The sequence below is a fragment of the Candoia aspera genome, chromosome 1 (assembly GCF_035149785.1).
Source record: "Candoia aspera isolate rCanAsp1 chromosome 1, rCanAsp1.hap2, whole genome shotgun sequence".
Lineage (NCBI taxonomy): Eukaryota > Metazoa > Chordata > Lepidosauria > Squamata > Boidae > Candoia > Candoia aspera.
Window position 1 is genome coordinate 217,202,748 of NC_086153.1, and position 26,303 is coordinate 217,229,050.

Consider the following 26,303-nt stretch of genomic DNA (forward strand, 5'->3'; position numbering starts at 1 on the left):
CAGAGAGAGATGTGGGGAGCCAATTTAGGCTGTGATGGTAGAAATATGCATCATAAGAAAGAACATTATCTAAGATATAGAAAGACATTATGTTCCTAAATTATATAAGATACATTCTCCCATAATAAATTTTAAAAAATTGTATGGGAGAAACCTTGGTACATAATTGGTAGATTTCAGTCAATCACTCATGACGAAACTTTTGTGTTTGCTTTTAGGTGTAGTATTGGGTTTTCTGGAGAAGAATGTCAAGACAGTATGTATTACAATGTGAATATTTTATTAAAAACTGGAAACCATTTCTAGGAAGAAAAGTACAGTAGAGCGTCTATATTATAAATTGTATCAGAAACTCCCAGAAATACATACCTCTTTCTTTCAGAAAATATAAGGAGAAATATCACATACAGACATACATATAGGAACATTTCTAGGCCAGATTCACACTGAAAACTGCCATTTTTAAGGTTACATTTTCCATCAGAGGCATCTGCAATGGGTGTGGGTATAGAGGGACAATGACACAAGAGAGGTGGCAGGTTTGCAACACAAGCCCCATTTCTTTCAAGAGGTCTGCCTCTTTTGTGCATGAATGTGATGCCACATCCATGCACAAAAGAGGCAGACCTTGCAACGCAGTAACTTTGCTTTCATCTTTCTAAAGAAAGCAGCAAGCTTCTGTGGAGAACCCTGTTTTCAAGTGCCTTTGTAGAACACCTCTGTCGCAATATCTCATAAATATATATTGTGAAGAACTTCAAAGAGGTATTCGCTGTTTATTGATTTGGACAGCCTGAGTCAACAGGACCAAATAAATTCTTTGGGCATATCAGTGCCAGAGCTGAAGTTTAGCAGTGCTGAAGCAAGTGACTCAGTCTTTCTAAGCTTTCCAAAAAGAATCCTGCTACCAAAATGTAATAATTACAACAAAGTCATGATATATATGAATGAAACTGTTGTCACAGATGTATTTTGTGTTTCCTAAAATTATCATAAACACAGTGTTGTTCCATGAAAGCTGTTTCCACAAAACAAAAAAACTTTTTCCAGGAGAAAGTCATGTTATTTCTTGCTTTAGATTTGTTTTAAAATTTCCTGTTTCCTTATAATGTTGGGAATAGGAAGTGTTGTCTTGGGATAAACACTTCAGCAGGGTGAATGCATATTATAAAAATTAGATCACCAAATGCAACCAACTTTATATGGTTGTGGTTCAATGCCAAAATTTGGTACTCACACATTGCATTCAACCCACAACAGCAACCTTGAGAGGTGGGTTGGGCTGAGAGAGAGTGACTGGCCCAAGGTCACCCAGCCGGCTTTCATGCCTAAGGCAGGACTAGAACTCCCAGTCTCCTGGTTTCTAGCTTGGTGCCTTAACCACTAGACCAAATTGGCTCAGTTTTCCCCACTGTTGTTGACACTCTACATATGGTTCACTTTCAACTGTACTTCCCCACCCCACTTCATGGCTCTTTCTTTCTCCCCCTGCAACAGCCCCTGATCCCCAAGAGTCTACTGCTGGCCACTGAAAGAGAGAATCAAATAACTGCTTCTATGAAGAAGCCTAGATGATATGCCTATCAGCCGATAATATTTGAATTTGCTTCTCCCTTCTATACATCTTCAAATCAGGAATAATTTTTTTCACTTATACCGTAGGCCATCTTCAGAGACAATTTTTTTCTTCTTTTCCTTCCCATTCACTTTTTCCAAAGGGCAAGAGGAATTAAAAATTCCTGGGGTGGGGAGCAATTAAATCAATTTGTATTAAATCAATCAATCAACCAACCACCTTTAATTGTCTTGCTCTCAGGATATGATTCAATAAACACAGGGGAATCCCTGTTATTTTGTTCCTTTCCAATCCAAAGTAGGAAACTTCTTTATTCAGAGACAGTATAGAATGGAAAACTACGGTAACTAAAAAAAGAACAGGGAAGAGATTAGAAAAATCAAGACAAGTAATAATACCACAATAGGTGCTGGGGGATCTTTATCCTATTCCCCTTTATTTGTAACAATGCGAATTAAGGGTATGTAGAGGATCTCATAAAAGGCACATTGCTGCCTTCACTGTTCCACTGTTCTTGGAATCTGTTGGTTTTCATTTATAATTTTTTTCGCTTGACATTAAAAGAGGATTGCATATGCTATGGTAATTTTGAAACCTCTTCTCAGGTTACATGGCCATCATCATAGGAATATCTACGTCGTGTGCTGTTCTTCTGGTGGCTTTAATTGGCGTAATCATTTGCCTCTCAGTCAGGTACAAATGACCTTTGGGGGGTGTATGAACATATGCTATGGAAAAGTTTGTGACATGAGGTGAGTTGAGTTCAATAGTTTAATTGGGAGATCACAGCCTTTTGGTAAGTGATGTATGAATGGACTAGCTGATTAGATGTGCCTGTCAATCTTGTCACATATCCAGCTTCAGTGTAAATATCTTATCTTATTCTTATTACATATCTTATGTATGCAGGACACACAGGTCCTTTCAGACAAATATAGAATATTAAGCAACACTCAATATGAAGATCAGAATAACCTTAACACACCAATTTTAAGCCTTAATTTGAAAAAGGAACAAAATATTGTGCCACCCAAAATGGCCATTTTGGTACCTGATTTAGCGGTACACTCATGGGTGAGGGTTCATAAGCCACAAAAATGGGAGTGGTGGGCATTGCCCACCTGGATTAAAGCATAAAATAAAGAAGCTATACATAAAACATTTAAAACATGCAAAATTAGTTACAGCTAGCATTTTAGAAAGGCCTACATTTGCCCCTGAATTTCCACTAGTTGTCCAGTTATCCTTTCCAATATTCCCAGCTGTACAGTACAGCAGTCATGGGATAAAAAAAAGCTGTTTTAAACCAGTGGTTCTCAACCTTGGTAACTTTAAGACATGTGGACTTCAACTCCCAGAATTCCCCAGCCAGCATTGGGGACCATTCTGGGAGTTGAAGTCCACATGTCTTAAAAGTTGCTAAGACTGAGAAACATGGTATTAAACAGTAACTGATGAAAAATAAAAAGCACATTAGAAATAGTCAGTTCTTCCATGGAAAGCATGAAAACAGAGGGCTCTCCCAGGGGTGTTCATTGGGACTAATCCTTTTCACACTGTTCATAAAAGGAGTTAGAGCTGAGCAATAAAGTAGCCAGGTTTGCCAACAGCATTCAACTGCAAGGGAAGCTAAAAACAAAAAATGGTATCAAAGAAATACAAAAGGATTATCCAAACTGAGAGAAGGAGAATGAGCATTAAAAATGGCAAGTTAAGTTCAACAGCTTACATTGAGGCACGTTGGCACAAAAATTGGTAAGCACAGATACGCTAAAACAGTCTGATCCTCTGGCGACTGAACAGAAAACAGACTTCGGCCGGCAAGACATTGTATGACAGCGCAGAGCTGCTGTGCAAAAGTGAATTTCATATTGGGGACCATTAGGAAAGGTCCCCTTCATTATTAATTAGAGTAAAAATAGTTTTAATGCGTTTTAATTTTATTGTAGAAGTCTAGCTTTCTTAGGTGCCCCAAGGCTGATATAAAGAGAAATAATGAAATAATAACAACATTGTAACATCTAGCATCTTGATGAACTTAGGGTTCTGGTGATCTCAACTCAAAAAGAATATTGTAGAGCTGGAAAAAGTGTTAGAATGGCAAGCAATAGTGATCAAAACTAACATGAAAACTTGGGTTTACAAAATTTCCTTTTGCTAAGATGATTTAAATCCAAAATTCCCCTTTACTGGGCACATATTTGTAAATGTTGAGTTTACAAATCAAATTGATATAAATAGTTAGCTTCATCACCTCTGTCACAAATCTCTGCAAAACTCCAAGGGGCTTTGTTAAGGAAGAAAAGCCAAGATGAGCATAAAAAGTGAAGATACATTGTTGTTCTTATTGTGATTATCCTTTCTTTTTGTATAAAAGAAAAAAGGAGCCTAAGGCTGAAAATCAGCACTTGATAAGCAATGCCTATTCAACCGTGGGCAATACTTCTAGAATTCCTCCCGCCACAAGCTCTGCTGAAAATGAGAAAATCTTCCCCAGGGTCCAAGCTATGAATGATACACCATTGAGCAGAGCCACTGCTAACAACCCAACCAATTTCCACGGAGAAGGAGCAGCAAATAGAGGCTACCTTCCTGAGCAAGACTATGGCAATGAAAACGTGAGTGGCTGTTTCAGGGGAAGTTCAAACATTAATGTGGCCATTATTTTATATATATGTACTGTATCTGTACTGTATATGTATATATATAGAACATATAGGGTGCTCCAAATTTTTCTCAGGCAGGCAGAATTTCCAGAAAGTCTGGTTCCTATCTTTGCAGTGATATGAAATCTGCATGGTGACATAAAGCAGATTCCAACCTTTTCAAGAAATGGAAAGTATGTTTATTTTAGAAGTTAGTCACTTTGGCCATTGTCCGTGCTCATTCTGTTTGTCACACATTCCTGTGTCCCGGATCTGTTGACAGCGCAGTTCCTGGGCTCTGAGCAGTAGCTAAAGACCCTCACTTGGATTCATTTTGTGCTCAGTGGTTAGAGAGCAGCATGAAACTTGTCCCTCCAACTGTTGCTCTCTGAATGCCTTGAACAGGGATAGCATCTGTATCTGGAAATCAAACACCCAGATGCTAAATGGCTGGTTTCCTTAAAGTAACCAGATTCTCTGGTTGGCTTATTGTACTGCTAGAGGTGCACAACCTGAGACCCTTGGCCTGCAGAAGGACTGTAAAGCCTTAATTCCACCCCCCACCCCCCAGTCTAGAATGCTGCTTCCAACATTGCTCCAGAATTTGCCACACAAATGGAATTGTTATTAAATAGTGGGGGGGGGGGGCAATTTGATCTGTTGATAGAATTGCTGAATGTACAACTTGGAAGAAAACTTGGAGATCCTCTAGTCCAGTGTTTCCCAATCATGACTATATACTGCCTGGGGAATTCTGGGAGTTGAAGTCCACACATGTCAAAATTGTAATGGTTGGGAAACACTGCTCTCATCCAAACCCCTTGCCCATCACAGGAATCCATGAACACAGTAATTTTTAGTAATTTTTAATTAACTTCTGTCGCATTCTTTTAATTTTAATCCAACTAAATTAAATCAAAATGGAATTTTTGTCCAGAGCTGCATACTTGTTGAATGCAGACCATAGCATGTCCCTCAAAGTCTATATTCAGCTCTGGATTTCTCCTTTCCACTGCAAAAATATGCGACCCTAATTTAGTACTTCCTCACCAGCTGTAGCTACTCTTAACCAGGGACATTTATCCATGAAATTTAGAGAACCAGCAGCATAGGATCATGAAGCTCAGTTAATAGGGGGATTTATTTATTTATTTATGAAATTTCTATCACCGCCCATCTCCCCCCCAAGGAGGGACTCTGGGCAGAATGATTTAGTAACACTGCAGTATAATATTGCTTAATTCTGTCTAACATCTCTTTGCCTGGAACAGTCCATGAGCAATTTAGGGAATTATTTTCAAATGACCGAGATATATGACTTTTGGAAAAAAGTCAAGAATTTGTAATTCTGTAACTATAGTAAGGCAAAGATATGGGTTATATTCTTCCAGCTAAATTATACTACCTTTTTTTATTGTTCATCTCTAAACATTCAGTGGCTAGAAATGCCATCAAGAGGCAGATTCTGAGTCCAGCCGAAGACAGAGGAAAAGCAACAGGATCTGTGAACGTGAATGCTGCCACAGAATTGAAACACACTGCTTCCCATCTTGTCCAACTACTCTGGCAATTAAGAGTGCTAACATTCCAGAAGGACCCTACAGTTATCTTTTGTAAACTGTACCTGCCGGTTTAATGGAATTTCAGCTGTACTTGCTGTCTTGCTTAAACAAGTGGAAGAAAAGAAAGGCATGAGAATGTGCTGCATCCCTGCTAACTATAATGGCTTTTGCATGTCTTCTATCCACATATGTGTTATCACAAAAGAAGGGGGGAAAGGGCAGTAGTGCATTGTCTAACAAGTTGTTGAGTTTGCTCACCCTTCTTGTCCCTTGACAACAAGGCTGTTGCATAATATTTAGAGCTGACTCACAAATGAAGGACAAGATGGTGCTCTTGTCCACCCATTTCCATATATAGAAGCCATTTAGACTGGAGCTGGATCTTATTTGAATACTGGCAGTGGGATGGAATCCTCCTCTAAACTCAGAGATTTTGTCTGACTGGACTTGTCTGTTTCATGTTAACCACGTTTTTCTGGCTTTTCCTGAGCTTCTTCCTGTGAGGCATCCCACTGGCTCCCATTGCTGAGCTTGCACACTACTTAGGCAGATGCAGGAGATGCCTCCTGCATCTCTTCCATTTCTTGCCGAAGGATGACATCTCACAATCAGAGGCCAGAGTACTCTGCAGCTTGGAGTACCTACATTTTTATTGTGTTGCAGAAGAGCCTTCAATACTTTTAAGTTAATCGTGGAATGGAATAGGGAGGAATGGGGAGATGCTTAGGGGTGGGGAAAGAAAGAGAAAGGGTGTGGATTGACTTAATTTAATGGACAAATTATTCAGCAAATATTCAGTACTTAAGCTCACACATCATACTAAGCCATAACAGGGTGTGTGAACTCAGCCAACTGATTTGTTCAATAAACCAGAATTAAATAATCATAGCTTAGTGTGAGATGTGTAACCGGCCACTATGTTTTGCACTATCATTTCTAAAATCTACAAGGCTCAAAATACAGAGGTGGGGGATTTGTTGATGTTTAAAAATTCAGACCTTGAATCCTGATGTGGTGGAGAGATTGCAGAAATTTGGAAATCCAGAGTTTGGCCCTGTAAAGTTTGTGGTTTGTGGAGACCTGCTAGAGATGTCAATATTGATCAAACCCCATTGTTTTAAGCTAATCATGCTGGTCCGGCCTTTTGTACCAATCACTTTCAACTTTTATTCCAAAGCCATGTTTATTGACACAGAACACTATGTTGCAGCTGATCGTGCGAGATCGTTCCTCCACCCCTCCTCACCTGCCAAATAGGGCCTTTATCAACTGCAGGGGCTGGCAAAAATTAAACACATTAATCTTTTCCTGGCATGGAGGCACAGAGGGCAGAAATGTTTCATCTGCTGAATTTCTGACAATCATGAAGCTATAAAATGTTAAAGAGGAAGTCTGTCATACAAAGCTTACCCTTTTTATTATTTCATTTCATAACAGCCATGTATGAGAAGTACTTATTTCTTTCAAAAAATTAGCTATTTACAAAGATTTATTGCCCATTCCCTTGCTTATTCTTTTCTTACAATTTTGTCTCTTTCTGTGTGGTAACTTCTCAGATTCTTAAATCTACCTTCTGCCAATAATCTAACTGGAAATTAGATCAGATCCTCATATTTAGTTTGTGATGTAATGATTATTTAACATTCTTTGCTTTTTTTACAAGTACTTTAATCAATACATATAGAAATACAAAATGCTGTCTAATGTTTGATTTTAGAGTTCTAGTCCATACTTTTCCTTTACATAACATCATTCTACAAAAGTGGCACATTTCTTTCAGAAATACTTCATTTTTATTGGGTAAGCAATGAACATGAATTTGAGTAAACTCAGGGAGACAGCGGAGGACAGGAAGGCCTGGCGTGCTAAGGTCCATGGGGTCACAAAGAGTCAGACACGACTTAATGACTGAACAACAACAACAACGAAAGCAATCAATATCTATACAGAAATAAGACTGATTTGCAAATGATGAACAAAATGACATATATCATCATGCATGAATAAAAGATCACAAACACTGCTTTCTATTCACTTTGGTGCTAATAACCTTTCTTTAAAAACTAGTTTAGGACACATTTTGTTGTTTATTCATTTAGTCACTTCCGACTCTTCGTGACTTCATGGACCAGCCCACGCCAGAGCTTCCTGTCGGTCGTCAATACCACCAGCTCCCCCAGGACGAGTCCGTCACCTCTAGAATATCATCCATCCACCTTGCCCTTGGTCGGCCCCTCTTCCTTTTGCCCTCCACTCTCCCTAGCATCAGCATCTTCTCCAGGGTGTCCTGTCTTCTCATTATGTGGCCAAAGTATTTCAGTTTTGCCTTTAATATCCTTCCCTCAAGTGAGCAGTCTGGCTTTATTTCCTGGAGGATGGACTGGTTTGATCTTCTGGCAGTCCAAGGCACTCTCAGAATTTTCCTCCAACACCACAGTTCAAAAGCATAGATCTTCCTTCGCTCAGCCTTCCTTATGGTCCAGCTCTCGCAGCCATATGTTACTACGGGGAACACCATTGCTTTTACTATGCGGACCTTTGTTGTCAGTGTGATGTCTCTGCTCTTAACTATTTTATCGAGATTGGACATTGCTCTTCTCCCAAGGATTAAGCGTCTTCTGATTTCCTGACTGCAGTCAGCATCTGCAGTAATCTTCGCACCTAGAAATACAAAGTCTTTCGCTGCTTCTACATTTTCTCCCTCTATTTGCCAGTTATCAATCAAGCTGGTTGCCATAATCTTGGTTTTTTTGAGGTTTAGCTGCAAGCCAGCTTTTGCACTTCCTTCTTTCACCTTCATCATAAGACTCCTCAGTTCCTCTTCGCTTTCAGCCATTAAAGTGGTATCATCTGCATATCTGAGATTGTTAATGTTTCTTCCAGCAATTTTAACTCCAGCCTTGGATTCCTCAAGCCCAGCTTGTCGCATGATGTGTTCTGCATACAAGTTGAATAGGTAGGGTGAGAGTATACAGCCCTGCCGTACTCCTTTCCCAATCTTAAACCAGTCCGTTGTTCCGTGGTCTGTTCTTACTGTTGCTACTTGGTCATCATACAGATTCTTCAGGAGGCAGACAAGATGACTTGGTATCCCCATACCACTAAGAGCTTGCCACAATTTGTTATGGTCCACACAGTCAAAGGCTTTAGAATAGTCAATAAAACAGAAATAGATGTTTTTCTGAAACTCCCTGGCTTTTTCCATTATCCAGCGGATATTGGCAATTTGGTCCCTAGTTCCTCTGCCTTTTCTAAACCCAGCTTGTGCATCTGGCAATTCTCGCTCCATGAATTGCTGAAGTCTACCTTGCAGGATCTTGAGCATTACCTTACTGGCATGTGAAATGAGTGCCACTGTTCAATAGTTTGAACATTCTTTAGTGTTTCCCTTTTTTGGTATGGGGATATAAGTTGATTTTTTCCAGTCTGATGGCCATTCTTGTGTTTTCCAAATTTGCTGGCATATAGCATGCATTACCTTGACAGCATCATCTTGCAAGATTTTGAACAGTTCAGCTGGGATGCCATCGTCTCCTGCTGCCTTGTTATTAGCAATGCTTCCTAAGGCCCATTCAACCTCACTCTTCAGGATGTCTGGCTCTAGCTCACTGACCACACCGTCAAAACTATCCCCAATATTGTTATCCTTCCTATACAGGTCTTCTGTATATTCTTGCCATCTTTTCTTGATCTCTTCTTCTTCTGTTAGGTCCTTGCCATCTTTGTTTTTGATCATGGTCATTTTGGCCTGGAATTTACCTCCAATGTTTCTAATTTTCTGGAAGAGGTCTCTTGTCCTTCCTATTCTATTGTCTTCTTCCACTTCCGCGCATTGCTTGTTTAAAAATAATTCCTTATCTCTTCTGGCTAACCTCTGGAATTTTGCATTTAATTGGGCATATCTCCCCCTATCACTGTTGCCTTTTGCTTTTCTTCTTTCTTGGGCTACTTCTAGTGTCTCAGCAGACAGCCATTTTGCCTTCTTGGTTTTCTCTTTCTTTGGGATGTATTTTGTTGCCGCCTCCTGAACAATGCTGCGAACTTCTGTCCAGAGTTCTTCCGGGACCCTATCTACTAAGTCCAGTCCCTTAAATCTATTCTTCACCTCCACTGCATATTCCTGAGGAATATTAGTGAGCTCATATCTAGCTGATCTGTGGGTCTTCCCTAATCTCTTTAGTCTGATCCTAAATTGTGCAGTAAGAAGTTCGTGATCGGAACTACAGTCAGCTCCAGGTCTTGTTTTTGCCGACTGTATAGATGTCCGCCACCTTTGGCTGCAAAGGATGTAGTCAATCTGATTTCGGTGTTGTCCATCTGGTGAAGTCCACGTATAAAGCCGTCTCTTAGGTTGTTGGAAGAGAGTGTTTGTTATGCAGAGTGAGTTGTCTTGGCAAAATTCTATCAGCCTATGTTCTGCTTCATTTTGTTCTCCCAGGCCATGCTTACCTGTAATTCCAGGTGTCATTTGACTGCCCACCTTAGCATTCCAGTCTCCCGTGATGAAAATAACATCTCTTTTAGGCGTGTTGTCCAGTAGGTGCTGCAGATCCTCATAGAACTGCTCTACTTCAGCTTCGTCAGCATCTGTGGTTGGGGCGTATATTTGGATCACTGTGATGTTAGATGGCTTGCCCTGAATTCAAATTGAGATCATTCTATCATTTTTTGGATTGTATCCAAGCACTGCTTTCGCCACTTTACTATTAATTATGAAGGCTACTCCATTTCTTCTGTGGTCCTCTTGTCCACAGTAGTAGGTGGTCATTTGATGTGAAGTGGCCCATTCCAGTCCATTTCAGTTCACTGATGCCCAAAATGTCTATCTTTAATCTTGACATCTCACCAATAACCACATCCAATTTGCCCTGGCTCATAGATCTTACATTCCAGGTTCCAATGGCGTGTTGATCCTTAGAACATCGGATTCGCCGTTCACCACCAGCACCATCGGCCACTAGCCGTCCTTTTGGCTTTGAGCTAGCTGCATCATCACATCTGGGGCTAGCTGAACTCATCCTCTGTTCCTCCCCAGTAGCATTTTGACCATCTTCCGACCTGGGGGTCTCATCCTCCGATGGTATACCGACATATCTCTGGTTGTACTGATCCATTTAGTTTTCACGGCAAGAATACTGGGGTGGGTTGCCATTACCTTCCCCAGGGATCGCATTTAGTCTGACCTCTCTGTCATGACCTTCCCGTCTTGGGTGGCCCTTCACGATTTAGCTCATGGCATCATTGAGGTGCCCAAGCTCCAGCACCACGACAAGGTAACAATCTTCCCCACAATGGAAGATAAAACAAGAGGGCTTCAGAATTAACCAGGGAGTCATTCTCCTGATATAGATGTATCCATTTATGCATATTTTATTTTTAGAGCTACCACTGTTTCCCTGAATGTCTATTATGCTTCTGCCTTGCAGCCATAGAGCTCTATATCACTGAAAATCTAAATGCATAACTGTACAGTTAAAAAGGACAGAAGTGAATTCAAAAGCTGATGGTACTCATGTCTTGGAATGCTGATACACCTCACCAGCTGCATCATGACTCCACTCTCAGATCAAAGCTTTGTTTCTCCATCCAGTCTTCAGCAGCATACATAGTCTCTGCCTAAACTGCATCTAACTTTTAAAAAAAAAAACACCTCTATGTTCATTTCATTCAGGCCAATTCTTTATGGCAGTTTCCCTATAATATAGCCTTCATTTGCCTTGCAACATGGTTTCCTTCTACACCTTTATTTTATCAAGTCTGTTAGCTGTTCATTAACCAAACCACCTATGGAAGAATTTCTTACCCACCAGATAGACTCCTGGTTGTCAACTTCGCCATGCTAACGCAAGGTGCTACTGATGATTGTTTTTACTTAACTATGCAAGAGGAGTGTCGTTTTTCTTGGGAATTTGCACAACATGATTATATTTTGGTTGTCTCACCTGTTTCCTAATAATTTGTTAGTTGATAGCCCTGGCCCTAACCAACTTACCTGAAACTGTGCCTGCCAATGAAAACTATTTCAAGGTGTGCATTAGCACTTCAAGGTAGGCAAGGTCAGGAAACAGGAGTTTCTAGGACTCATGGAATGTACTTCAGTGGGTCTAAGGCAGGGTTTCTCAACCACAGTTCTCTGGAACCCTCGGGTTCCACTAGAGGTCATGAGGGGTTTCCTGGGAGATCACGGTTTATTGAAAACATTATTTCAAATTCAGGCAACTTCACATTAAAAAGGTAGGTTTCATTCTTTATTTTTAGTTTAAGAACACTGTTAATGCATATATACAGGCCTACCCATGAAATAATATAATAATTTTGTAACTTCTGGCCTATGTTTGTGCCTGAATGTGCAGCGGTTTCCCGAGGCCTGAAAAAATATTTCAAGGGTTCCTCCAGGGTCAAAAGGTTGTGAAAGGCTGGTCTAAGGTATAGTGACAGAATTTTGAAAGCCTGTCAAAACCCCTCCCTACTTCAACTTATACCTAAAATAATCAAGGCACAGTTGTTTTGAGTTACTTTCTCACATTTCCTACTTTCCCAGGACTCAGACAACCTTTTTGTAACAACTTGCCACTCCCATCCCATTTTTTGAATGAAGTGCACATAGAATGCCAGAGAGAGAAATACATCTACTTTTTGAAAAGTTATTCTTAGAATTTGTTTCATTATGCCTTGAAAAAGAAGGGGTCATTGTGATGGTTGCCTTATTCAAAAAAAAACACAGACTCACCAGCCAGGGCTAAGGATATCTGGTTTATTGAGAATAGAATGCAGACACGGAGAAAGACGGGAATGAGCACATGGCGTGCGAGGTAGCCGGTAAATACCCGCGGTGCGGACCTGATCCTTCCCCACCCCCCATTGTCCTAAAGTCTTGACCAACGGTGAACCTGGAGTCTCGATGGGCGATCAGCACTGATTACCTCTGTCCTCTTCCTGTGTCTGGAGCAGGTGTGTCCTGCGTGGTAATGCAGAGATGTCAGGGAGATAGGATGATGGCTTCCCGGGTCAGGGCAAAGGTATGGCTCCTTTGTCCTTTGTCTGTATTGTCTTTCAGTGCTTATGGGATTAGCACTGATTCTTTCCTCCCTCCTCCCCTTCACCGGAAAGGCATGTTCCCCGTTGTGATGTATGTATACATCGCAACGGGGGACATGACATACTGCCTCCCCCAAAAAAACTTCAAGGCGCCGGTTTGGAAGGAAACGCTGCATGGAAGCGTGTGACTAGCCATTGCGCTGAGACATCCCAGGCATGCACCCACTCAGGGTGGGGGAAATGTCTCCAGTGGACCAGGTACTGAAGGGTGCCCCGTAGCCTTCGGGAATCTAGAACCTCCTTTATTTCAAAGTGCTGCTGCCCATCGATCATGATAGGAGGAGGCGGGGGGGGGTTCGTTATGCCACTTTGAGGAGGTAGCTGGTTTCAGTAAGGCACAATGGAACACTGGGTGTATGCGTTTCAAGTTGTGTGGCAATTCTAACTTAAAAGTTACCGGGTTGATTATTTCCACTATTGGAAAAGGGCCAATGGACTTGGGGGCTAACTTCTTTGAGGGCTGCGGAGACTTAATGAATTTAGTGGAGAGGTAGACCTTATCTCCCACTTTAAAGTCTGGCTGCGCAGCCCTGTGGTTGTCCGCATAATGCTTGTAGGTTGCTTGGGCTTCGGAGAGAGCCAGCTGAATGATTGGCCAAACGTTGACTAGCTGAGCAGCCCAGTCATCTGGGGAACAAGGCGGGGTAGCTGGCTGTGGCAACTCCGGGATCAGGACGAAGTCTCATCCATAGACTATCTGGAAGGGGGTGTGGCCCGTGCTCTGGTGCACTGCATTGTTGTATGCCACCTCAGCAAAGGGGAGTAACTCTACCCAATTATCTTGCTGGTAGCTTATGAAGGAGTGCAAAAATTGCTCCAGGGTGGAGTTAAGGATTTCCGTAGAGCCGTCCGTGTGGGGGTGCCAAGTAGTGGACAATGCCTGCTTGGTGCCAATCAACTTCAAAAATGCTTTCCAGAATTGTGAAGTAAATTGTGTACCCCTATCTGTGACCAAGCGGGAGGGGGTACCGTGTAATTTGTAAATGTGATTTAAAAAGAGGCGTGCCAGCTGTTGAGCGGAGGGAATGGAGGCGCATGGAATAAAATGGGCCTGTTTCGAAAAGTAGTCCTTAACCACCCAGATGACCGTTTTCTGCTGGCTGGGTGGCAAGTCTACGATGAAATCCATCGAGATTTCCTCCCAAGGGCGGGAGGGGCTTGCCACCGGCTGCAATAGTCCCTGGGGCTTACCCACTTTTCACTTGGCCATAGCACATGTAGGGCAAGCAGCGACATAATCTTTTACATCCCTCCTAAGTGTAGGCCACCAGAATTGTCGCCTTACCAGATGTAATGTTTTTACAAAGCCAAAGTGCCCTGCCGTTTTGTCATCGTGAGAACGTCTCAGAACCTCTGCTCGCAATTGCTCCGGCACGTACAGGCTATTTTGTTTCCAGGCCAAATCTTTTTCAAAAGAAACATTGTTTTTATTGTTTTGCAACCATGTATCTGTTTTTAAGGCTTGTACGAACTGCTGTTGCAATTGCGATGAAATTGACATGCGTCTCCCTCCCCTTGAGGGCGGTTGTGCCGGAGTACGCTGCGTTCCAGTTTGGCTGCGCGTGACAGCTTGGCAACCCAGCTGTGTGTCGGTCCACACAGTACCTATAATGTCTGATGCCTGACTGGCATCCTGGGGCCGCCTAGAGAGAGCGTCAGCTAAGAAGTTCTTTCTTCCCGGTATGAACTTCAGCTGAAAATTAAAGCGGGCGAAAAATTGAGCCCAGCGAACCTGCTTGGGGCTGAGGCGTTTCGGGGTACTGAGTGCTTCCAGGTTTTTGTGGTCTGTCCAGACCTCAAAGGGGCAAGTGGCCCCTTCCAGGAGGTGTCGCTATGCCTCTAAGGCAGCTTTGACGGCAAAAGCCTCTTTCTCCCATACATGCCATCTCCGTTCTGTTTCGGAGAACTTGCGGGAGAGGTACGCGCAGGGCTTCAGCTGATCATTTGGGTCCTGCTGAAGCAAGAGCACCCCAATTGAGAAATCGGAGGCATCTACTTGGACTACAAAGGGCTTGGTGGGGTCGGGGTGTTGTAGAACCGGTTCAGCTGTGAACAGTCTTTTGAGATGATCAAAAGCCCTTTGGCATTCAGGTGTCCAGTTAAGTAGCGCTCCCAGGTTTCCTGCCTTGCGCGTGTCTCCCAAACCCTTGGTGTGGAGTAAATTAGTTAGGGGCAAAACGATTTCCACTAGTCCCTTGATGAACCCCCTGTAAAAATTAGAAAATCCCAGAAAACTTTGTAGTTGCCTCCTAGTGCGTGGGCGCTCCCATGCCAGGATGGCCTGGACTTTCCCAGGGTCCATTTCGATGCCCCTCTCAGAGATTCTGTAACCCAGATAATCTAGCTGAGATTTATGAAACTCACACTTAGAAAGCTTGGCAAAAAGCTCGGCTTTGCGGAGTTTCCTGAGCACCTGCTTAACCAAGCGTTTGTGCTCCTCTTCAGTCTCAGAATATATCAATACATCGTCTAAATACACAAGGACCCCCTTGAAACAAGTGTTTGTGCAAGACCTCATTGATCAATTGCATAAATACCCCTGGTGCCCCTGCCAAACCAAACAGTAATACTTTATATTGGAATGATCCCAGTGGGCAATTGAAAGCCATCTTCCACTCATCCCCCTCCCGTATGCATATGCGGAAATAGGCTTCTTGCAAGTCCAGTTTAGAGAATATTTTCCCCTTTGCCAGATGTGCTAATATGTCTTTGATTAGGGGCAAGGGATATTTGTTTGATATGGACACTGAATTCAATCTGCGGTAGTCTGTACAGAGTCTTAATGTCCCATCCTTTTTTTCTCTGAACAACACTGGGGCTCCAACTGGCGAGTTTGCGGGCTCGATGAAGCCTCGTGCTAAGTTCTTGTCCACAAACTCCCGCAATGCTGCCAGCTCTTTCTGGGTCATTGCGTAAATTTTTGGCTTTGGCAAGGGTGTGTTGGGGACCAGTTCTATCACACAGTCAGTCTTTCTGTGGGGTGGGAGTTTGTCTGCTTCGTTCTCCCCGAACACATCTGCAGACTCAGCGTACTTGTCCGGCAAGCCTTCCAGGGCCGCTGCAGCCAGATGTGTGGTTGTAGACGCTGCCCTCCCCACCGCAGCACGGGGAATTCGGTCCCCTGTAGGTGCTTGGTAGAAGCCGTCTGTAAACGTGATCGTCCTGGTTTCCCAATTTATGTATGGGTTCCTTCGTACCAGCCACGGAATGCCTAAGATGATTAAAGGGTGGCCCACCAGTGCCACGACAAATTTCAGTCTCTCCCGGTGGCTGCCTAACTGCAGCGCCACTTCTCCGGTGAATTGGGTGACCGGGCCCCCTCCTGCTGCCGAACCGTCCAATTCCGTGAACACTATGTGGTGCTGAAGTGGAAAGCAGGGGAGATTTAAATCGGCAACCACGTCCGGGTGCATTAGGCATCTAGAACAGCCCGAGTCTATTAGGGCCCAGACTTCAACCGACTTCTCAGTGGAACCTAACTTAACTTTTACGTATAGGGTGGGACAGTTGGCACTCACCCAGACATCGCTGCGCCCATTCTCCTCCTCCACCTGCCCTCTGGCGCTTCTCAGGGCAGGTGGCTGGCATTTCCCGCCGGTTCTTCCTGGTCGTTCTCCTCCTCTTCACTGGAGTAAGGCAGTTCTTTTGCTCCGATCTCTCCCCTGGCCACTGGCATCTTTTTGGGCCCTACGGGTGGTTTGCCCAGTGTTTTTCCTGGCCTGTCAACTACCTTTGTTTTCGGGCACGCCGCCACTTTGTGGTCCTCTTTCCCGCATCAAAGGCACTGCCCCTTGGTGAACCGTCGCTCCCTCTCCTCTCTCCAGGGTTGGGATGTTGGCCTCACCGGTCCTGCAGCGGTTCGGGGTCCCTTTACCGTCGTCGCTTGTTGCGCTGCCCTCTTGGCTTGTAGGAAGGTTTCCTGGGCATTTTCCGCCTTACCGGTCAGCAGTACCCACTCATGTAAAGTGTTTGGGTTGTCTCTGCATAATGCCCACCTCAGAACATCCAAGTTCAGGCCCTCTTTGAAACGTTCAATTAGGGTAGACTGCGACCAGTCCACCACCTTTCCAGCCAGTGCTTTAAATTCCATGGCATAATCTGCTACAGATCGTTGCCCTTGGCTGATTTCCCCTTAGGGATCTCTTCGCTCTCTCCTTTTCTAAGGGGTCTCTGAAGTGCAGATCTAGTGCCCAGAGGAACTCGTCAAATTCATCGAGCTCTGGGGCTTCTGCCTGGCATAGCTGCACATACCAGTCAGCCGCCCTTCCTTTAAGTTTGTTAGCAATGGCATTAATTTTGCCCTTTTCTGAGCAGAAATATGGCCCAAATTCTTCCATGTAGTTCTTGGCATTTGTTAGGAAGAAGGATAATGTTGCTGGGTCCCCGTCGAATTTGACCCCGAAGTCTTTCACCCCCGCTCCTGGTGGGCTCCAAACCACATCTGGTCGTCTGGACGTACCTCGGGCTGCGGGGGTTCTCCGGTCTCGGTGTGGGGATTCCCCAAGCCGGACTCTGGGCGGTGTTGCCTCAGTTTCGTGCCGGTTCCAGCCTCTTCCCAGCGGTCGCGTCTCCAGGGTGGGAGGGGGGGAAGGTGACCTCCTGGCAGATTCCACGAGGTGAACTCTGCCCGGCGCTGCCTCAGCCTCCTGCCATCTCCTTCCTCTCCCCGGCTGTCGCGTCTCAGGGGTGGGAGGGGGGGTGATGACCTTCTGGTACCTGGTTCCACCTCACCCCTTCCTTGGGATTCCCACGCCACTGACCATCTCAGGAACAGCTGTTCAATTGACTCCAGCCTCGCCTCCATTATCCTCAGCCTCTCAGCTGTCTGGGAGCCTTCCTCGGTTCGTCCGATCTGGCGCCTTCCCTCAGCTCCTGCGATCGAGGACAGCAGGTCCCGCGGCTTCCTAGACGCCCCGAGCATCCCTGGCAGGGATCCCGGCGTCTCGTCCAGGGTGACCCACTCCCCCTGCGACTCTCGGGTGGCTTCAGGTGTCCTGCTCCTTCCGGCCTCCTCCTCCTCCGAGCCTGATCTCGAACCCTCCTGGATTTCGTACCGTCTGGGTATAGGGTTCTCACCGATCGCCCGTGCCATGGAGTCGGGTGCCCCGTTGCCGGTCCTCTGGTAGCCACCTCTTCGTGGGTTGAGTCTTTCCATCGCCAGCTTTGATCCCTCACAGACGAAATCTGGAATGGTGCTAGCGGAAAAATTTTTTTGATTCCCGTCTTTATGTGATGGTTGCCTTATTCGAAAAAAAACACAGACTCACCAGCCAGGGCTAAGGATATCTGGTTTATTGAGAATGCAGACACGGAGAAAGACGGGAATGAGCACATGGCATGCGAGGTAGACGGTAAATACCCGCGGTGCGGACCTGATCCTTCCCCACCCCCCATTGTCCTAAAGTCTTGACCGACAATGAACCTGGAGTCTCGATGGGTGATCAGGGGGCGATTAGTGCTGATTACCTCTGTCCTCTTCCTGTGTCCGGAGCAGGTGTGTCCCCCGTGGTAATGCAGAGATGTCAGGGAGATAGGATGATGGCTTCCCAGGTCAGGGCAAAGGTATGGCTCCTTTGTCCTTTGTCTGTATTGTCTTTCAGTGCTTATGGGATTAGCACTGATTCTTTCCTCCCTCCTCCCCTTCATCGGAAAGGCATGTTCCCCGTTGTGATGTATGTATACATCGCAACAGGGGACATGACAGTCATTATGTATGGAAAGTTTTCTGAAGAGAAGTTGGAATTTTTGAGGGGAGCAGCTGGGCTGTTCAATTTTTCTAAGGAAAAAACTCTGTGCACATTGTGGGGATATTTAAATGCTCTGGTCTATTCTGAGGTGGGATAAGGGTTTAAGAATGTTTATCTGGATTGCTTTTAGGGTTTGTCTGATGTTATTTTTTTTTAAGGATTTGGATTAAGATTATTAGGGTAAAAATGTTTATTTGGATGGTTTTGGGTTTATTAAGACTAAGATTATTAAAATTGTTGTACTATTAGGTATAATAGCAGACAATTTATGTGCTTTTTAGTTTGATTTTTATTACAGTAGACAGAAATGTATAGAATAGTAGTAGGAAGGGAATCATTAAATAAGTGTTATCTTTTTTGGGGGGAAGTTGCTTAGGAGGTTTATATGATTTTTTCCCCTTTATTTTAATATAAGGGGAGGGAGTAACTGTACCTATTGATGTTTATAATGTGCCAAAGTGGGATGATTTATAGAAATAGTGTGGTTTTGGTTTCATATAGAATAAGAGATTGATTGTGGAAAATTTTTGTATATCCTTGCTGTTAAAAGTCAGAAGTCACATCTTTCTGTAATTTTGAAAAAAAAATTCTCTTGTTTTTTCACGTCTTTTTAGTTTTTCTTCTTTTTTCTTCTTTTTTTGTTTTTTCATAGCTTTTATCTTTGTCTTGAAACTTAATAAAATTCTTATAAAAAAAGAATTTATTTCATTATGGAGCTACTGAATGGAGATAGATAAAATCAGCATTAAAGCCTTCTTAGAATTCTAGGGGCTATCTCAAAAAACAGTTTATGAGTGAGAAAAAAAAAAAAGGCAATCTGCTTTCTCTCCCCCTCTACCCACCAAATCAAACACCCTGTGTCACAACTTTTTTGTGTGTAGAATGTTCAGCCTTTCCAATTGTTCAACAGTCTATCTTCTGGTAGTCACAGCTATTAGGGTTGTGCAAATCCTTCAAAAGAGGTGCTTTGGAACATCATGTGAGAACACGTATGAAGTAACTCTTTTCAGACCATTAAAGCAGCCTTGCCTTTTTCCAGGCATACGCGGCTGCTTGGGGAACCGCTCCCCGCTGCCTCCATGTGTGTGCATGGACAGCCCCTTTAATTCACTGGAAAAAAATGCAAAGCCCCTCTTTCAAAGTACTTGCAAGCCCTAAAAGAAAACAGTCACTGTTATTAGACTGAATTGAACCTATCCATTGTATCAACTTGGTTTTGAAAAGGCTGCCAGAAGTGTTTTATCCACAAGATGGTGCTCTGTCACTTAGCTATAATTCCAGTCTACAAGCCTAAACTCTGTCCTTCTCTGACTTTTAATTCATTTACATAGATGTGTTTGGTTTTGCATGGAATAAACAATTCCTATGACACAAATACCTGACAAGATCCTACATTTTCAGTGATCCAATTCTTCCAACTGAATCATAGTTCCACTGAACTCACTTTATTTTAGGGCTGGTTGCTATTAATATGGGATTTATCAATATGTTTGTGCTGGTTTCGTTTTGGATTTATTATACTGTACTTCATCTTAGTTGGCCCACAGCCTTTTCAGCCCAGAACAACACCCAATCCTGGAGCACAGAAATACAATCTAAGTACAAGCACAAGCAATTTTGTTCCAAAACTGAATATTTTTTTATACATATTTGGTCAGCTCAAGGCAGCAAACATACCAAATACTCCTTCCTCTTCCTATTTTCCCCACAACAACAACCCTGCGAGATGGGTTGTGCTGAGAGAGAGTGACCGAAGTCACCCAGCCGGCCTTCATGCCCAAGGGAGGCCTAAAACTCACAGTCTCCTGGTTTCTAGCCCAGCACCTTAACCACCACCAGCAGCAGCAATAGATTATGCATGAGAAAACTTTACTTCAAACAAATTCTCGTGGTGCCCCAGGTAATCTATTGACTAAAGATGAAAAGCCAACTATTGCAAGAACACGTACATAATCATAGTGAGGTAATTCAGTCTTTTACTATTTCCAAATGCATAATCTTGCACTTCTTCATGCAAAATTGTTTTAAAATTGTTTCTCCGCAACACATTCACATTTATGCTGAATAATTAGTTAAGAGCTAATTATTCTTTTTCAAATGTTGCTGCTTTCAGTTTTCCATTGTTAACGGTGAATTAAAATGTCTCCGTTATCCTAAAGTTGACACAAAAAAAATTGTCCAGTCCTTCTTCAGAAGAGTAATGTACTTCTATCAATTTTTTTTTAAAAAAACTTAAATGAATAATTTCTATATATTAATTGACAACCTTGTCAAAAATGTGTCAGAAATGAACCCCAATGGTAAGACAAAGGCTATTATATTATGTATACAGCTAACTTTGGATCAGACCTGGTTAATATTTGGATGGAAGGCCAAAAGGAAGTACCTGTAGGCTAGACTGCAAAGTTTAAAAAAAATTAGAAGGGGTCAAAGCAAATAACTTTTGTATTGCTGCCAAGAAAATGACATGGACATGTCTGTGAAATTACCAGAAAAAGAGACTTTATTTGCTATTAAACAGAGCAATTCATTCTGAAAGAGAAAGGCCATCAGAAATGCATTTTTTACTCTTCACAATCAAATGTAGTTTCTTCCTTGCTGTTCCACAAGTGTGCCAGAACCCTTTGATTACTTGTGCCATTTACAAACCTTTTCACCACTGCTTCCTACCTGATTCTGGAATCACTCCTGCTTGCACATTACCGTGTGAGGGGCCAACCTGCTTATAAGGTGCTGTAAAATTCTGTTGCTGCCTATTTCTAATTCATTTCAGGGCAGGACAAGCATCATTTTAAGGGGAAAATGAGTAGGAGCCATATCATAAAACTGTTCTTAGGAAGAAGTGCCTATACAATAACAATCTAGTTTCTTTGAAAGGTCCGTATGCTGTGTCTCAGGAAGAAGACAAGCTTTTGGGTCAGTGGGCATGGCTGGCCACAGGCAACCTCACAAAATGGCTATCATGGAGAGGCCCGTGCTTATTCATAAAGTGACTGTCTAACAGGTTCAGCTTGTCCCAAAACATCCATTTACCATATGGCCAATTGGGAAGATTGTACTGTAGTGAATCTAGACCAGTATTTCTCAACCTCAGCAAGGTGAAGAGGTGTGGACGTCAACTCCCAGAATTCTCCAGCCAGCAGGCTGGCTGGGGAATTCTGGGAGTTGATGTCCACACCTCTTCACCTTGCTGAGGTTGAGAAACCTTGATCTAGATATTGTCCTTTTTCAGGGGGAAAATGATGGGATCCAGGCTCAGAGAGGCACTCTTGGGTTTCTTCCCCCCACCCCCCCAGCTGGAGACAGCTGCAGTTCCTGAAAATAGCATGGCACAGCTTCCTGATTGGGCCTGAAATTCAGGCCTTCTGCCCCAAAGCCATGGAAAAGTGGAATGTAGGATAAAACCAGGGGAAAAACATCCAGTTAAGGTTCAGAGGCATTTTGTTTCTTTTCCATGCCGCTTTGCTAAATTGCAGAACTTTATCTTTGTTCCCATTTTCTGTCTCTTTCTTTGGCTTATCCACTTGCAGGTTAATGATAGGCAGTTCCAGGCCTCCTCTGGTTTGGTGCTGTCTTATTATTCCCTAAGCCCTAGCTTGATTTCATTTATTAAAATAAAAATGCATGTTGGGGTTTGGGCTAGCATCCTGGTCTCCAAAGCTGCTTAGGCTTAGTAGCCCTCTTTAGAAGAGGAAAACTGGAGCCAGTCATTGTAAAATGCCTTCCTGGGGAAGGGGAAACCTCCTGTTCTGCCCCATCCAGGTTTCATGTGAAGGGGACATCTGATCAGTGTGGAACAAGAGCTCACATTCCTTTTCCAGGGCAATCTAGTCACTCGATAAACTGCTCTTCCTTACTGAGAAAGAAAAGGAGGGAAGCCAGAAAATGCAAATAATAAACTAACACATCAGACTAATATTTGACCATTGATCTATACCAGTGTTTCTCAACCTTGGCAACTTTAAGACATGTGGACCTCAACTCCCAGAATTCCCCAGCCAGCATTGGGGAGCATGCTGGGAGTTGAAGTCCACCCATCTTAAAGTTGCCAAGGTTGAGAACACTGATCTATACTGAAACATTCACACATGCACACCCTTCCAACCGTGAACTATATACTGCCTTTACCAGAAACTGCTAGAAAACCTATAGTGATGCTACATTTCCAGAATCATCTCGCCATGCCAGTGCAGAAGAAAGATGACAACTCTCTTTTAATATATTGACTTGGAATTAGCTTTCACTGTTTCCCCTCCCTCTCTCAAAAGTTATCTTTTGCAGGATAAAGACAAAAGGCTTGTTTTAACTGCTATCATGATGTGCTGGAATGTGGAAAGTTCTCAGTTTATCCCCCTGACAGCTGTTCTCAGCCTGCCGCTGAATCCTCCAGAGTATCAGCAATATGCTTCTGGTGATCTCCCATCGCTACTAGCAGTTACTTACTCAAATAACTCAAGGGAATCTGAGTCCAGGCCACACAGACTGTTGCTCGTAAGACGTTTCCTGACTCAATGAAGGAAATACCCCTGTATAAAATGTTTTATGTATTTAGTTTTAGGATACAGTAATGGAAAAACAGGAGCAAGCGCTATTAGGAAGACAGAAAAACAGCATCCAAATATTTGCCATCTCATTTGCAAGAAGTAAATTGGCAGAGGGTGGGGGGAGGCGGCTCCATATTTGTCAAGGGAGCGTGGATCATGGCAGGAAACAACCTTAGTGCCTTTCTTAAAACTAAATATAAAGAAAGCAAGCTAGGATTGAAGTAAAATAAACTTATTCCATAGACACATGCAAGACAAGGGCACTTTGACTACCAAAACACACGTACTGTTCCGTAAGTATATAGATTTTGCGGCAATTCGAACTAGTCATGTCCAGGTATGAGGCCTTATGTGTATAAGCCTTCTAGACTCCTAATAAATTATTGTTTATCTATTCTTCCATTTTCCCCCCAGGAAGAATGTACTCACCAAATGCAGCTGCAATGATACCAACATAATTTTGAGAAACCTCCATTAAGAGCCCCTCCTGCAAAAATCACACTTTTTCATAGGCCTGATATTTTTTCCAGAACCACAATGGATTTATTTCTGGGTTTTGAATCTTGACGTATTTTTCAGAAAAAGAAAGCAAAGGCCCCCTTCCCACAATTCACAGGTACACATGGCAGAGGCTAGTGTGCATACTAAAAACAAAAACACCACAGTGCTCCTATGGCAGATGTATGTGCAAATCCATTCTAAGAAACTGCCTGAAGTACAGGACTCTTTATCAAACCTACTGTCCTAACAGCCAGGAAACACACTGAGACAAGGAACTGGTCTCTAATATTTATTGCTAGTACTTAACAGGAATCCTAACAAACTGAAGAAGCGTGGGAAAACCCAGACATATAAACCCCAAAGGTTAAGGCGGTCCCGATCTGTGTCTCTTTGAATGGCTGACCAATTCCTCAGTGCTACGCATGCGCTTGACAGTCTGGATGGGAGCCCCCTGCTCGCCATCCTTACTCATGACACCTACACTAAAATTTACAGGATCTTTCTGTTTTAATACATAGGCCTGCAAAAAAAAAGTATTTGCAAATAGGTATTCAAAAGGAAAACTTCTAGTTACGTTCTAACTGGAAATTATCCATTTTCCTTCCTTAAAATTTAACCCAATAATGATCAAGCCAATAGGGGACCAGTATACTATGAAGCTTTCAAAACAGATTAAAAAAGGCTTTGTGCTGCAAGCTTTTACATACTTAGAGCCCCGCTAAATTCAACAGAACTAATCCCCAGACTCCAGCTTTCGCCTCTTCTTTTCTCTTGAATGTCTAATCATAATGTTACCAGAAGTCTCTCCTTCCCAACATATTGTTTTCAAAGAGTTTTGAGATTCTAGTCACACAATGCTGCACTGCCACATTTCCTTCTGAACATTATTTCTGCAGCTGCCCGGCCTGTCTTAATGTAAAGGGAGAGCAATATATGGAATGCAAATGAAAGTTCAGGTAAAGTGGCAAGCAGAACAAGCAAGTGGGGGCATTAGTCTTTCTTTTTATTTATTTATTTGTCTGTCATATTTCTTTACTGCCCATCTCGTATTACAATGACTCTGGGCGGTTTACAAACAATTAAAATAGAAGAATAAACTATAATTAAAACAATACAATATCAGTATCAATATATAAATATAAAAATGTAAAATATATAATATAAAATTCAAGATGGCGATATTATAATATAAAATTCAGATAATGATATTATCATTGGCCCCCTCAAGGTTCCAACCAGCCCCATGATTGGCTATCCCCCCTCCCACCCCAGGCAATGTGGCACAACCAGGTTTTAACCCCCTTCCAGAAGGCCAGGAGAATGGGGGCCCGCCTCACCTCTGGAGGTAACTTATTCCAGAGGGCGAGTGCTACTGCAGAGAAGGTTCTCCTCCTGGACCCTGCCAATCAACACTCTCTCATCAGCAGGGTCTGTAACTTTCTTTTTCTTGACAAGCAGGGTTATTAAACTGTTCTCAGCTATGTTAAGTCAAAAGCCTGCCTTAAAGCCACGAATCTGTACAAATTCAAATATACCTACATGCCTCTTAGAGTTTCACGGCATTTTAGTATTTGACATTAGTGACCAGCAACTCACAAAACTGCAAGTGCTTGGGGTGTTAAATGGGACCTCAGGTGATTCTTCAGAAGTGTATCACTCATATTTAAACAGGCAACTTTCTAGCTCACTTCGTTGAAGAGGGAAGCCCAATGGTTTTTGCTGAACCGTTCTGTGCTGACTAGCTTAACTAATCTCTTTACAAGGCAGGTAAGCAAGGTGGGGGCTTGATACAAATAAACAGAGAGGAGTCTGGGGTGGAACAATTATGGTCCACCTACATTCTACTCCTATTGGTGACCTAAAATGTTTTACCACATAAAAACTAGTACAATATAATTTATATTTAATGCAACATTCATAGTAATTTAAATGCATTCCAATGCTTAAGGAACATTAGAAGATGAAGCAGAAAGTTGGTTAAATCATGAAACAGACTACTAGGAGAAAAGGGACAGGGAAAAAATGAGATTCCTACCTAGTTAGTATGGGGGGAAATGTCATACTTCCTGTGTGTGATTTAAGTAACTTTTGGGATTTAATTAAATATCTGATGCTTTAGATAGAACATCTATACTCTATATCTACATTGTACATCTAGAATATCTGATGCTTTAGATAGAAATGGTGTGACTCAGCAAACTAAACATGTTGAGTGGTGGTTTTCTACATCATATTGTACCATCCATCCATCCATCCATCCATCCATCATATATACTTACCATCATTTTATTTACTTTGGGAGTAAGCAGTATTATACGAAGTGCAGAAAAGGAGTAAGACACAATGAGCAAAATTTAAAAAACGTAAGAAAAAGAGAACAAAAGCTAATTAGTGTACAACACCAGTCACTGTATCTCTCCATGCTTTAAACAAGTTGCATAGGCCTTTGGTGTGGAAATTGTATCCGTGCTTTAATATAGCAGCAGTCACTCATCTATACCAGCAGCTTTGCCATTCTCCCAGCAATTGCAACTTCTTTTTCATCATCTTTCCTTCCTTGGAAACTAACATCTATAGCATTCATTTCAATTCCACCCTTCGACATACAACTATCATTCTCATACAAGTTT

General features: G+C 42.7%; 1 protein-coding gene and 1 long non-coding RNA gene across 3 annotated transcripts in view; both read left to right on the forward strand.

Moving 5' to 3' along the window:
• Nucleotides 1–23,741, forward strand: part of MUC13 (mucin 13, cell surface associated) — a 30,941-nt gene extending 7,200 nt beyond the window's left edge. The window contains exons 4-7 of one of the 2 annotated variants that reach the window (XM_063288769.1): nt 219–256; nt 2,182–2,269; nt 3,954–4,194; nt 23,587–23,741. In XM_063288769.1, coding sequence (XP_063144839.1) covers nt 219–256; nt 2,182–2,269; nt 3,954–4,194; nt 23,587–23,619 — 400 coding nt within the window. In that variant the 3' untranslated portion in view covers nt 23,620–23,741. Of the gene's footprint in view, nt 1–218; nt 257–2,181; nt 2,270–3,953; nt 4,195–5,657; nt 5,945–23,586 lie in introns of those variants that run through there. The other variant, XM_063288768.1, reaches the window with a different exon arrangement.
• LOC134489633 (uncharacterized) lies at nt 6,823–7,806 on the forward strand. The gene is made up of 2 exons (XR_010067160.1): nt 6,823–7,583; nt 7,715–7,806. It is a non-coding gene; the product is annotated as an uncharacterized LOC134489633 (long non-coding RNA).
• Nucleotides 23,742–26,303: the final 2,562 nt, after the last annotated feature.